This window comes from Centruroides sculpturatus, unplaced genomic scaffold (assembly GCF_000671375.1).
Source record: "Centruroides sculpturatus isolate CEXI.00-Female unplaced genomic scaffold, Cexi_2.0 scaffold153, whole genome shotgun sequence".
In the NCBI taxonomy this organism is placed as follows: Eukaryota; Metazoa; Arthropoda; class Arachnida; order Scorpiones; family Buthidae; genus Centruroides; species Centruroides sculpturatus.
In genome coordinates, this window is record NW_019384491.1 from 214,977 (window position 1) to 230,558 (window position 15,582).

Consider the following 15,582-nt stretch of genomic DNA (forward strand, 5'->3'; position numbering starts at 1 on the left):
TAAAAATTTATTAGTATTCTGATATTCCAGTTATCTTTTCTTTTAATAACAAAATTTTAACAATAAATAAATTAAAATTTTTATATTGAAAAGAGTTTGAAAATAAATTATTTAATTAAAATATTTTTACTTGTTTTATTTGTCAGCAGAACAAATGGTTTATTTTCTTCAGATTGAATTGAGCTTATTGAAGTATTTAATAAATTAATATAGTTCATAGTAGTTGTATCAAATGCATCTTCTGAAGTTTCTTCAAGTTTAAAATTAGTTAGTGATTCAGTAGATGCATTATCTTCATTTAAAACTTCCTTTGTATTGTTCCATTTTTCAGTAATATTCTCTTCGGTACTGTCGATATAAGAATTATTTGTAAATAATTCTCCATATTCAGAGGTATTATTTTGAGGCTGATTGAATATTTCTATGTTTGGCATCTGCTCATATTGTTCTGTTAAAATGTTCTCATTTGTCACAGTCATTTCAGATACACTTGTTATATCTTGTGAAACGGTAATATCTGTTGTGATATAATCTACAGTAGCATTAAGAAGGTTAACTTCTGTTGAATCATCTATATTTAAAGAAGTATCAATAAATTTGTCACTTTTTAAATTCTGCATTGGAAAAACAGTGGGTGTTGTATTTTCAATTGAAGTTTCGGGTTCAATAGTTTCAGTTTCTAGGGTATTGATTGTATTTGAAATTGAAATATTTATTTCTTTATATTCATTTTCAATTAATAAACTTCCATTTATAAATAAATTTGTATCAGATTCATTATTTAATTTCGGTGACTCAGTTATGTCTTCTGTTTGTAAAGCTAATGTTACATTTTCTTCTTCATTTAAGTTGACAGTGTTATTTATAAATTCTTTACTAATCGTTACTGCATCATTGTCAACAGTAGGAAGTGTTGTTTCTATAAATACTGTTTCATTGGAAGTTAAAGCAGTAACATTTTCATCTAAAATTTCAGTAACAGTAGTGTTTTCATCTAAAATTTCAGTAATATAATCAGTCAATGGAATTTCAGTTTCTTGATTACTGTTATATGTTTCATTATCTATTGTCATATTATAGATGTTGTTAGTAAATGTTGAAGTTTCCACGTTGTCTATTTGTGTTGTATCTTCAATTCTTTGCATTACAATAACTGTTTGATTAATACTTTCAGTTGGTTCAGGACTAGAATAAACAATATCACTGCTGCTTATGGTGGTAGTATCATTAGGAAGTTCTGTTGTTGTTGGTTGGTATGTTGAATACATTTCACTGTCATAGGTAATATTATATTTGTTTTTGCTGATAATAGTTTGAATAAAACTCTTCATTTCGAATATGTTTGAAAAAACTGCTGGTTGTTTGTAATAAATTCCACAGTTATGTTGGTAGGACAAAATTCCAGCAACATGCCAGTTTTTTGTTGTTGATAAACACATCAGTGGAGCTCCACCATCATTCTAGAATTAAAAAATACATAAATTACAAAATAGATATTTTGATTTTTTTCCATTGTAGAATTTCTGTTACTTACATTACAGAGAGAACTTTCTCCTGTAGTTGTTGCACATATCATGGTAGCTTTTATACTATCATTATAATGATTTACTTGGTTGCAATCATCTCTGTTATATACAACAACTGCAAGATGACTGAGGGAAGGAGGATCAGGTGGAAGTTCTAAATTTAAAAAATTTTATTAAAATTAAATCTTTATCTTATCTAATGAAACATATTAATCAGTTAAGTAATAGACTTGTGTTGATATTCCACATTAAGAAATGTGAGGGTCGGGGAATTTGGACAAAGTTGGTCCAGGAAAGTCATGGAATTCAAAACAAAAATTTGAGTCTATTTTTAATTCTGAATTTACAAGTATTAAAAATTCATTAATATTCTTAAGTAGAAAGAAATGACAAATTTTGTTATGTATTAAAAGATAATATAGGTTTTCAACAAAAAATGAAACTAAAACTCAGGTTAATTTATATTTAATAAAATATTCATGGATGTCTTTATATTAATGATAGGACAGTGTATTTTTCTAGATTTTTAATTATTATCTTAAGTAGTTTTACATGCTTCTTTAATTCTTATGATTTAATAATAATAATAATTTATATTTTTGGTATAGATAAGTATAAACTGCAAACATTAAGATTTATAATTATTTTGAGAATGGTTGATTAGAAGACAAGTATCAAAAATAAAAACTGAATTTTGATTAGTGGTTTATGATGATTGTTCTATATTTTATTTGAATACAAAAGCATTAAATCATTATTCTAAGATCATAGTTATTGAATAAATTTTAAGTAAAATAATTTAAATGTAATAAATATATTTTAATACATACCATTTATTTTTCGGCTTCCAAAACTTCCAGTAAAGCATGTAATTCCAGGTTTAACTTCTTCTTCTGGTAAACAAATGGCAGTAACATAATTATTCAATAATAATGGTTCTTCTAACTTTATTAATGCTACATCATAATCTCGTATTATTGGCGATCTGTGTGTAGATGAATGTGGATGATGAATAATATAACTTGATCTTCTTTCCTGTGTTGAATTTTCTAACGTTTTCGAACCAATAATTCCAGCATGTACTATCAAATCATTAACATTCGACATACGTGTTCTACAGCAAACAAAATTGTTAAATAATATAATATTTTTAAACTAACTAAATTAGAGTATTTAACAATTTTAAACAAAAAGAAAGAAAACATACTTTAAACATTGTGATGATGTTAAAACCCAAAGTGGTGAAATAACTACAGCATGACATGATTTATTTGTTTCATAACTATTAACAATTGCCAAAGATGTCCACTGACCAGGAAGATGCCCGTTTTCTTGACCACCAACTATCCGTTTTCTCCTGTATTGATTTGAGGCTTTTCCACAATCTACAAAGGTTTAATATCAAATTTAAATTCATGGATAAAGTTAGTTAGTTAGATAGATAAGCAAATTCATTGTGTTATTGACTTTTGTAAGAAGAATATGGTAATTGTGTTAATAAATTTCTATCTTTTAATAATTTCTTATTAATTACAATTAAACAAATATAGAGTTTAAACAAGAATAAAACTTAAAATCTTTTAAAGTCTATGTTTTTATTTAATTTAATTGATTTTAAGAGTATTCATTTTATGGTGTATTCAAAAAACTTGTAAATTTGAAAATATTTGATTTTAAGTAGAGTTTTTAAGCTCCAAAAAAACAATAACTCTCAATAAGTGAAATCATTAAGATTAAACTTTATAAATATAATTAATGTCAACATCTTCAAATGACATATTTACCATCTCTTATCCAAAACTCTTAGGATCAGATATATTTCAGATTTTGGAATGGTAAGATGCTGCATATACATCATGGTAAAGCTTTGGTAATAATTCCATTTTCCACATAATCAATAATGACAAACATTTACTTTTCTACTTCTCCTTGTTTCACATTGGCTTTTTACAAACTTCAAAGTGACAAAAATCACAAAACACTAAATAATATCACCTTGCAGCATAAGCATTAGGGTTTCTCAAACGGGATTCCGGGATCCCGGTTGTTTTTTTAACCCGGGAAATATCTTGGGAAATTTTTCTTATCCCGGGAAATCCCGCAAATTTCTTAAAAATTCACTTTTTTTCTTATTTTGTGTTAAGGTTGAGGAATTTTGCAAATAGAAAGCATAATTAACTCATTCACTGTCAGAATACATTTGTATTTATTAATTTTAAACCTACCTATTAGTTTTTTTAAATTTTTGCTGGTTACAGCATGTCACAAATGGTCAATAATCAATATATAGCTTATTTGTGGCAGGACTATAAAAATTCTTTACTTGTCGGAACCTGTAATATCTGGAATAATTGTGCTTACGCTGTCTTGAGTTTTAACCATGCCCGGTAGCTTCAATAAATGCCTGACGCCAGATTGTGCAAATTGGGCAAGGATACAAACGAGTACAAAGTCTGCAAGTATGAAGTTTTTCTTCATAAACCTGATTATTAAAGCCAAATGAATTGCCAAATTATCGAGCTCTAAGCTGGATGCCGCTATTAAAGCAGCCAAGGTAGACAAATCAAGAATACTAGAGAGCGAAAGAAGTACTACAATCTCGAAAACGAACTCGAAATCTTCCAGGCTACGGGTGAAAAAACACATAATATCTGTCTTCTCTTAAATGCATTAAACACTATTCCAATCACATCAATTGAATAGGAAAGGGCATTCTCGGTGGCAAGACTTTTCATTACTAAAATAAGAATTAGAGTGAGTTATCGGAGTATTGACCATCTTTGCTTTTTAAAATCTTATAAAAGTTTGCAATATTTTGTGTTATATTTTATTTAAAAAACGAAAATTACCTTCTAAATTAGAAGTTCATTTTTTTTAATTTTTAACTCAATTCAAAACATTTTTTTTTGTTGTTGTTGTATGCAGTTTCCAGCAAACTTTAATTAATTTTTTTCTATTTGTGAAAATTTCTACGTTATTTAAAGGTAATTTTTATTATAGGCCTATAGACCTTACACAGTATTATTAATATGATTTTGGAGGTTACAGAACTTTAAAATTACTTTAGAAAATGGAAAATAATTATATCATTTGATTTCAAGATATTTTTTATACCTTAAAAATAATTAATTCTACCCCGGGATCCCGGGAAACAGTTCACTTTTATCCCGGGATCCCGGGACAAGCAAAAGACCGGGAAATGAGAAACCCTAATAAGCATGTCTGACTGGTAGGAATGCTTAGACATGTCTGGCATAAATGTTTGCAGGTGATTTCAGTGAACAACTTTTAGTTTTCAAAATTTGTAATATAAATAGGAATCATTAAGATACATTCTTTCAACTAATTTACATTGACTGGAAAACTGAATAGCTATCATACCAAACTCTAACACTATTAATATATTCTAGAGTTTTACTGTATATAAAAATGAGCAGATGGATTTCTTTAATTGTTTAAAGTTTATTCTTAATAACGTTTTTGTCATGTTTGTTTTGTGTTGGATTGGTTTGGAAATGTGAGCATCAGAAAAATGAACTGATTCAGAGTAACTTATTGGACATTTAAAATGGATTGTATTGCCAAATATCGGAGGGGGAAATTACTCATAATACAAAGCAATATGATCTTCTATCATTCATTAACCAAAACAAATGACTAGTTCCATCACTGCTTTAGTTTTCTAGTATATAAAGATTGTTTTTAAAATGGATGTCTTTATATTAATGATAGGACAGTGTATTATGTTCACTTTTATATTCCATATTCTTTGCTAAATCAATTATAAATTAATATTTTTATGTATTGTTTATATTATATTATGTATAAGCAGAGACTTGAAATAAAAGAGCATGAGAATGATAATGAAATATTACATTTATTCAATGTGCATCATTTATGTTGCAAGTACATAGAAAAAATAAAAGATATGAAAATCTAAAATGCAGACTGAATCAGATCATCCTTTAGAGAGCAATGAATTGGATCAAGTATATAAAAGGAAACACCATAAAAAGACAAATTTGTATAGTATATTATACATTAATAATAAGAATTACATTTACTTTTATTCTTATAAACATTTCACCTGAATTTTCAAGGAAGAGCTCAGTTTTATACAAGTTGAAGTTTAACACAAGAAAATCTTTTGTCATATTTGTTTTTGCTGAAGTTGACAAAAGCTAAAAAATTTAATTAAAAAAAGAAATTTAAATTACCTACCAAATAATTTACATTGTACTGTTGCAGCTGCATTATTGTCACAGGAAGGAGTCGATTGTACACCAAGTGTCCATAAAGTGTTATTGAATGTATCATTTCTTTTCATCCAGCCAACATTTGAAAATACATTTATTGTATTGACTGAAAGAGCTTCACTATCAAGTAAAATAAAAAAAATTTTACAGTTATATAGAATTGCATTATTATTATTATTATTAATTTATGTATTATTTCAATCATTTAAAAGTTTTTGTCTGAATTTAAATACAGAATTTTTCTTAGAAAACTATTTTAGTAATTTGCATAACATTTTCAAATGTTAATTAAAATTACTAAAAATTACTTTTATTAATATTAATAAAAGATAAAATTAAAAAGAAAACTAGATATTTGAACGAAAACAGGAAACATAGGAAACTGGAAGTATATAAAAATTATTAAATTAATGAAAAAATATCCATTGATTAAAGTATTTATACAATTTATATAAAAACTTTATAACTTAATAAAGTAATGTATTAGTAAAATTCAGTTATATGTTACAAAGATATGCTTAAATTATGCATTTTCCCCCTCTGCAAATTAAATGTTTATGAAAATAATTCTGTAAATATGTATTAAATTATACAAGTTTTGGATCAGTAAGTTAGACATCTATCAGAATATCAAATTTGGCTCGACACAGTATATGCTTTTGTGCATTAAGTTACTTATAACTGAAAATATTCTTTAAAAATAAACACTTTTAAACAGTCTGATTATTGAATATTTTTTGTCAAAGAAAAAAATTATAAATGGAAGAAGTCCCTCAGTTTTCACCCTCCTCCACAATGCTAAAGACCATCCAGATACATGCCTCTAACCAGGCATATGCACTATCCCTGTTATGGATCACAGAACCAACTGCAACTTTGAATATACAGGTGTTACAGCATGCTCTTTAAAAATCCACCTCAAATACTGATGTTCTATCAGTAATCTATTCTGTTGTAAAGGGCTTGGCCACCTTCACCTTCAACCCAGACATCAATGTCCATTTCGACCATGCCCACCTAATGCATAGAACTACTCACAAGGAACAGCTCAAGTATTTGGAGTAGTTGGATATATACAAGGCAATCAGAAAAATGCCACTATAAACTTTTGTGATGTAGAATCCTTGCTTGGAAGTAGATCTATGAGCTGTAATCTTATATCCCCCTCCCCCTCTTAATGTTTATATGGCAATACTTGTTGTTTTAACAGCTGTGGTGGTCAGTTAGCCTGAAGATGCCAGTTTAACATAGGCAAAAATGTTAGTTGTCTTATATTTTTGTGCTAGATATTAGTTTATATCTAATATTATTTCCAATTATTTCAAAGAATCTTATTTATTGATTTCTTAAATAGATTTAAGATCAAACTAGAAAACCAACCACTCATACCTTTAAATGCAATGCGAATTTTACTTTTTCTAATCAACAAAAGAGGACACTTTTACAGTTTGTCCAATGAAAATTTCATTTGTAAATTTTTTCAGTGTTTACTTTTTCTAATGTTTTTAGCCATTTTAAACTCCCTTCCTCAGAATAAAAACTAATTGCAAATAAAATTGCTAATAAAACTAAAATAAAAAATTCACAGGTATGTAGGGAATCTCTATTTTAAGCAGTTCACATTATTATAATGTGGACCAGATGGAAACTTGCATGTATAGTGTATAAAAGTCAGATAAATTAATTTTATATTATTTTTACACTTATACTTTTGATTTTGTATTATATTTTTTCTGTTTAAATAGTTATATTTGATGGTAATTTTGCTATAGGCTGTGCACTTGGAATGGATTACTGCTAAATGCATATATGTCAATATATACTAGAATGAACAAGATTCTAGAACCAATTACATTTGTTCTAGAAACCCCACTGTAAATGCCAGTGAGTATCTATTTAATTAATTATGTCAGTATATTCAAGAAAATTTTTGCAGTATTTTTGTGTATTCTTGCAACAGATACATTTTATTTTGTTTAAATGATTTATGTGAAGTAATAAATTATAGATTATAAAATATTAAATATAATTACAAGGGGAAAAGATTAGACTTTAACCAGAAAATCTATTTATTGAATCAAACATTTTTGGCAATTGTCAGGATATTTCATATTGGAACAATAAACTGTGTACAACATTATATGTAAACCCAAGTAAAATATTCAATTTAAATATTGGATCATTCTAAAAATGGCATAATTTAGGATGTTCCAATGTTTAATTTGAATGTTATAATTGTGTGTACAGTATATATAATATTCTATCATTCCAATACAAGATATACTGATGATGGCCACATAGATGATCCAAAATGTTTGATTTAATAAATAGATTTGTCAGTTGAAATTGAACTTTTCTTGCCACATAATCAGTTTAAATCACCAATTTCAGAAATTATACTGTATATCAAATATATTCGGTTATACCTAAATCCATATTCTTGACAGAGCGTATTTCCATCTTCTTTTGTCCAGTTTTCTCCACATAAAAGTTTCCAAGTCATACTCAGATGATCATAAATTTGCACCACACCATTAGAATCAACCTGAACTATTAAAAAATTTTTAAATAATATGTATTAAAATGACGATAATGCCAATAACAAAAATAATTTGATTTTAAAAATTTATTAGTATTCTGATATTCCAGTTATCTTTTCTTTTAATAACAAAATTTTAACAATAAATAAATTAAAATTTTTATATTGAAAAGAGTTTGAAACAAGGAAGAATGTCTTAATCAAGAGTTTGAGTTATTGCAATGGAAGCTTGTGGGTGTTTAATGTGGGGTGCTGCATAACAATAGTGTAACTAGAACTGTATCACTGTGGATGAAAAGTACTTTTAGATGTTGTCTGAATATTTATGTAAGTGAATTTGACACACTCAAATTTTTTTCCTGTACTTATTTGGTTTTTTCTTTATTTATTTACAAAAGTAAGGGGTCACTCCATGATTATATCACTGCTGAGTAGCAACTACTATTTTATATAATATATTTATAAACTAAACCTCTCTTTAGTACAAAATATTTGCATTTACATATATTAAATTAGAAGAAAAATCCAACTTATAGTAAAGAATCTAAATTTAATGAAAAAAAATGCATTTTAGATGCTAGCTCCATTTCAGATTGGTTTCAAAATAAAATACAAGAAAATACAATTTGAATATTGTTTTGATGAAAATAAAATGTTTCAAATCCATTTTATTTATTTATTATTATTATTAATTAACTGTTTGGTTTGAGATCAATTTGACTATGGAATTAGGTATTGGGTTGTTGCAAATGAAATCGCTGATTTTAAAATTTAAACTTTCCAGCTTTGTAGTTCAACTTTTTTCATGTGAACAGTGATGTATGTTTGTAATTTTGGAAGAGCATACATATAATATGTGAATTTAACAAATGTAATCTCATTTATATTGTGCATTCCATATGTTTAAGAGTAATTTTTCTGATTGTAGGGAAAAAAGGAAATTGAATAATTTTCTTTTTCAAGTATAAGAAGGGACATAATGCAGCTGAAGCAACCTGAAATAACAATAAAACTTTCGGTGAAGGTTCTGTGAGTGAGCAGGCCACTAGGCATTGATTTAAAAAATTTTATTCCAGGAATACAAATCTCAAAAATCAGAATTGAAGGACATCAAATCAGAACATCATCTAAATATCTGGGAAATCACAGAAAGGTTGAACATACTGGACACTATTCAATTATTTATAGACATCTAAACATGTTAGGAAAAGTCAAGAAGCTTGACAATTGGGTACCACATGAACTTAGTGAGAGAGATAAGGAGCATCATTTGGAGGTCTGCAGTTCTTTAATTATTCGTAACAAAAATGAAAGTATTCAAATAAAATTCTTTCACATCTGCCTTATTCACCAGACTTTTTTCCAACAGACAATCACTTTTTTTATACATTTGGATAGTTTTTTGGTAAGAAAAGTCTTCAAGGAAGAGGATGCAATGAAAAGTACCTTTAATTTAATGACTTTTTGGCTTCTCATTCTTGTGATTTCTATCAAATTGGCATTAATATATTTCTATTGCATTGGGAAAAGTAATACACTTTTCCCAATGGAATAGGGGACAATTTTTTAGGGGTGGGGACAAAATATGTTGGTGGAGACAATTTTGATTGAATATATAAGTTTTAAATTAAATTAATAAACATTCAAAATTAGAAGTAAAAATTAGCCATTTCATTTGCAACAACTTAATAGATCTGAAAATGTTTGTTTATTTATTTTTTCATTAAAGTTGACTTCTTAATAAATTAGATGAAAAATCTAACTTATAGCATCTGGAGGAGTTGGAAATATATCAAGTACTCAAATTTATATGTATGGTATGTTATATTATTTAAATTTTCTAAATAAATTATATATTTGGTGCAAATTAATATGATCATATAATGGTTTTGAAGAATTTGTATATTAAACAGAATATAAATCTATTTTTTTATTACAAAAAATAGATTTAATGTTTATTTTTAAAAAAATTTCTTGTATATGTTTGACAATAAAAACAAATATGACAGCTGGATGGCCAAGCAGTCAAGGTGGCAGCCTATCACTCTGGGAGACCTGGGATCAAATCCAGATGGGTTGAAAAATCCCCAGGAATTTTTTCAGGGGTGGGGTCTGACCAGATATGTTAGTCCCCTGTCCCTCACCACCCAGCTGCTCCATTGTGGACCTGGCCAAACCCATAATGGGCTTTCTAAATGAGGACCTCTTAGTGCCCACAGGGTGGAAAGGGTTAAAAAAAAAAACAAATAAGATAAAATATATTAACATACCACATCCTTTTTCGTCACTTCCATCTAAACAGTCTTCTTTTCCATTACATTTTAAATCCTTTGCTATGCAAACAGAATTTAAGCATTGGAACTTGTCAGCAGGACATGCTGTAAAATTACATCATCTTAATTATTATCTTAATAATCATCTTATGTAAATTAATAATCATAAAAAAATTTTAATAGTAAGTAAAATGATATGCAGAACAGAGTTCTGCTATGGTAGCAACTTCCAAATTGGCTTGTAAGTTTTGACAAGCTTTGGTTACCACTATGACTGGAGGAATTAAATGTTCTACATTGATTTTCACTGGCAGTATGTACTTGGGTCTGTGTTGCAGAAAGTGATTAATACTTTCTGGCACATTGATATTTGAATAATTATAGTATTCAATCTTACGAGGAAAGTTGATTTTGTAGTGGAAGGAACATGAGAGCCAATGTGGCTTTTTATTTGCTTTTTTCTTCTGTTACTCTTGATTGCTTGTATGAGATGGCATAAATCTTAGCTAATTGCACATACAAGTTTCATGGATCACAATCCTTGACAAAGGATATATGTGCTAGATAAAGAGAGAGCTCTGCAGAAGCAATCATTTTATTTTTCTCTAATAAACCTAGCAAGTAACTTGCACTCAACATTTGGTAGCAATAGTCTAACACAAGGAGGACTTAATTGTTTAACACAGCTGTACTTAATTGCATAAGATGTAAGAAGTAAGAAGAAGCTTTGTCTTGCAGTTTCTATGATACAAAATGCTCAAAATTGCTTCATGCGATGCCAATTAGTTTAAGAAAATATTAACACTGTCTGTCAGCATTATTATTTTACTTGAAATATTACTATAAATACTTTCAACAAATTTCAGATTGTCTTCTTCAGGTATAGAATAATGGAACCTTACAATTTAAAATACAGTATACATTAATTGTTACAAACAGCAAATGTAAAACATATTCCATAGGATGCGTCAATACATTGAAAAAACTATAATAATATTACTATTTCTATTTTATGTATTTAAGTATATATACATACTACAGTTCTTTTCATCTTCATTCTCTTTGCAATCTTGGACTCCATCACAATACTGGGCTAAAGGTATGCATAAGCCTTCTGGACAGAAAAAGCGATTTGTATCGCATGTTGTTCTTTCAACTAAATTAAAATATAAAATCAATTACAGATTGAAATTTTGGTGAGTTTTAAGATATTTTTGTCTAAAAATTACATTACCACATCCCACTTCGTCACTACGATCACGACAATTGTAAACATTATTGCATATGTCTAGTGGTTTAATGCATGCACTTCTATCTGAACAAAATAATTCATTAGCCTCACAATCTTGTGGCTCTGGAAATGTATAAAATAAAGAAAAATATAATTAGTATTGTGGATTTTAGAACAGACACTTAAATATTCTAATTTTAACTTGAATTACCACATCCAACTTCATCACTTCCACCTTCACAATCCCAAATATTATCACATCTTGCTTTGGCCATTATACATTTAGTAGTATTTTCACATTGGAAATTTGTACCACAATATTGACCTTTAACCAAATCAAACTTTCTTTAATTATATAATAGATTATCACATATTTTATAGTAATCTTGTAAATCTGATTTTATTGTATACTTACAATCTAAAAGTTCATCAGATGAGTCTGGGCAATCATTAATTCCATCACATTTCTGAGACAAATCAAAACAAATATTTCCGTCGGGACACGAAAACTGTCCTTTAAATTTAAAATTTGATTACTTTAAGATTTAGTCAATAGAAATAAATATCAAAATAATAATTATATTTTCATATTACCTTCAGGACATGATGTATATTTGGTTTCATTCATAGTTAAATTGTTCCATTCTTCACTATATTCTTTTGTGTTTGTCCCATTAGTTTCGTCAAAATTTGCATTACTATATAAATCGGTAACAGTCATCTGATAATCTATATTTATATCTGTGGAATTTGCCAATTCATCACCAGTGGCTAAAGTTGAAATACTTCGTAATGATATGTCTTTATTATCTGCCTCTGTAGCAAATATGTCTGAATCATTTGAAACTGTTGTTAAGAAATTCATTACATTTTCGCTATACGTGCTATTTATTATTTCTGATACTGATATATCTATTATTTCTGTACTGTTGACTCCTAAAAGTTCTGAATCAGTAATGTTAACAGTTTCATTATTTATAGAAGTTACATCAATTCCTATATCTGTGTTATATACAGTATCATTATTAGTTGTATTTTTTTCCATGTCTGTTTGGGTTAGAAAAGTTGGATTATTTGTGGTATCAATCATATTTGATGTGGTAGTAGAACAACCATCACAGTTGTCAGTAATATTATCTGTAACTATATCAGTGAAAGTGAAATTTTCTGTTGTATTTTCAGTATCAATCATTTCAGTAATATTGTCACCAGGTGAATTTGTTAACAGTTCAGTTTTTTCAGTAGTAGTTTGAGAGGTATATTCATTCCATATTGAAGATGTATTTTCTTGAGTTGCCAAAATATTATCCCAAATTGTAGAAATATCATCACGAACTGCACTAGCTTCTGTTGTTACAGAAATATTTTCATCATTTTCTGCAGACTCAGTTGTGGAAGTAAAACTTTGAACTTCTGTTACATTTAAATTGTCATTATGAAAATTTAGTATAGTATCATTATTTAGATTAACAACAGTATTTTCAATTGTATATTCAGTGGTTAAAAGAAAAGGATTTTCAGAATTAGCAATAGTTGTTTCTGAAAATAATGTATCATTTGTAATATCAGTATTATTAATATTCAGTAAGTATTCTGTTTCTGAATTTTGTTGTGTGGATAAAATTGTACTTTCTGTTGTGAAAAATAAATCATTTAATGTTGTTTTCTCAGTGTTTGACACATCTGTTATTTCTGTTCTGTAGTGTAATGTACTAATGTCTGATTCAGTCACATGGGAAATAACTTCAGTAACATTATTTGATACATCTTTTATACTTGTATCATTAACGTAATCTGTAATATTTGAAGTTACAACATTCAAATTTAACACAGAATTTGAAACTGTATCTGTTACTTCAAAAGAATTATTTTCTGTAGATATTGAGTCTTTAGTGAGATCTGTACTATAATCATTAGTTACAATTGTAACATTTTCATCTAAAATAATTAATGGACTAGTCAAATTATCAAAGTTGGCACTTTCAGTTATAACTGAATGTTGAAAATCAGTAACTGAATCTAAGGAAGTATTACTTATTGTTACATTAATAGACTGAAATGTTGTGGTGTTAATGTTATTATCCAAATCTGTAATATTTTCAGGTAAATCTGTTTTATATGTATCTGAAATTGTATGTTTTATCCTTCTATCTGTGTTTGTTTCTGTCATTGTAGTGAAATCAAACATTAAATTGTTATTACTACTAAAATTTTCTTTCAGTGTCGTTGTTAAAGGACTTTCAGTAATGTTTTCATTAAGATTTATTTCTGTAAAAGTTGTAATATTTTCTAAACTATTATTAAAATCATTAGGAATTTCAGTTACTGAATCTGAATTATTAAAATTTGTTGTAATAATGGGTTGTGTAACAGTTGTTATTACTGAATTACTTTGAATAGTTGTCATTTTAGAAATGTTATATATTTCAGTGACAATTATTTCATCTTCACTTCTAATTTCTGGATGTAACGAACTATCACTCCAATTATTCATTTCTGTAGTTATTTCCAAATCTTGTTTTGTAGTTGTTTCATTAGGAATGAACGTTGATTCATTCCTAATTATCATTTCATCGATAGTGGTTATCATTTCTGTAAAATTTTCTTTTGATCCAAGATTAGCTGCTGCTGTTGACACAGTAGTGAATGCTTGTTCTTCAAGATAGGTAGATTCATTTACATTTTCAGTTACTGTCACATCACTTATACTGCTAAATGTAGTTACATTAAATTCTGTCCACAGAGATATTTCAGACTTTGGCATCAAAGTTTTTTCTGTGACTAGTTGTACTGGAACTTCAGTTGTTGTTGTTGTTGTTGTGATTAAACTTTCTGTTTTATCACTAGTATCATCTTTTGTAATACCTNCTGAAGATATTGTTTCATCAATGGAAACAAGTAATAATTGCAATCATGGTCATAGAGTTTTTCACCAGAAATGATACTAATGTGTTTCCATATCCCATCTATTCACTTGACCCTTTGAGATTTTCATCTCTTTCCACTGGTAAAATAACATCTGCAGGGACATTGTTTTGAGTCATCAAACGAAGTAAAAGCAGCATCACAGGAGACATTATGGATGGTTACAAAAGATGACTTACAGTAATACTTCTTCCAGAAGCTGTACAAGTGCTGGCAAAAGTGTATTAATGCCCAAGGGGGATTATTTTGAAGATGTAAGTAAGCAATCAAAATTAAATCCAAGTCAGATATACAAACTTGACAGACTGTTAAATATAAATATGTATTAATTAGCTTCAATTTTAAAAATTCTCTCTCTGAATTAGCTATAGATACTGGCAGAGTAATTAGGATTCAAAAAATAAACAAATTCAAATAAATTTCTATCAAGCAATTTGTAGTAATATACTTTAAAATTTCAAATGTAGTAAGGATGATTTCAGGCTCCATATTTAGGAAAGTTTTAATTTATGAGTACAAATTACCATGATTAATGACAGATTCATTTTAAACTGGATCAGTCAGTACATTTTCAAATTTCATACATGCAAGAGATTTTCAAACAGGTTCAAAAATCTGTCATTACATTAGAATGTTTGAGATTGCCAGGGACGAGAAGTCGAATTCCTGAATGAAAAGAAAAAGGGCTCCTTGATTTGAGGCTTGATATGTTTTAGTAGATATAATAAATACAACCAACCCATAATTACTTCAAATATCAAATCAACAGCTGGATTCTTTTATTAGGGAGAGGATAAATAATTAAGTAATTTGGCAGGAGGTAGGAGATTAT

The 15,582-nt window shown here is 27.9% G+C and overlaps 1 protein-coding gene across 1 annotated transcript; it reads right to left on the reverse strand.

The window, feature by feature from the left end:
• Window positions 1-10: 10 nt before the first annotated feature.
• Window positions 11-14,686, reverse strand: LOC111621786. Its single transcript, XM_023364036.1, has 13 exons — window positions 12,420-14,686; window positions 12,241-12,339; window positions 12,037-12,150; window positions 11,829-11,948; window positions 11,631-11,750; window positions 10,592-10,699; window positions 8,209-8,332; window positions 5,748-5,902; window positions 2,734-2,911; window positions 2,357-2,640; window positions 1,535-1,680; window positions 131-1,460; window positions 11-39 (listed from the first exon to the last, which is right to left on the reverse strand). The coding sequence occupies exons 1-13, from the start codon at window positions 14,587-14,589 to the stop codon at window positions 11-13; spliced, it is 4,977 nt and encodes a 1,658-aa protein (XP_023219804.1). The 5' UTR covers window positions 14,590-14,686.
• Between the last annotated feature and the right edge of the window lie 896 nt (window positions 14,687-15,582).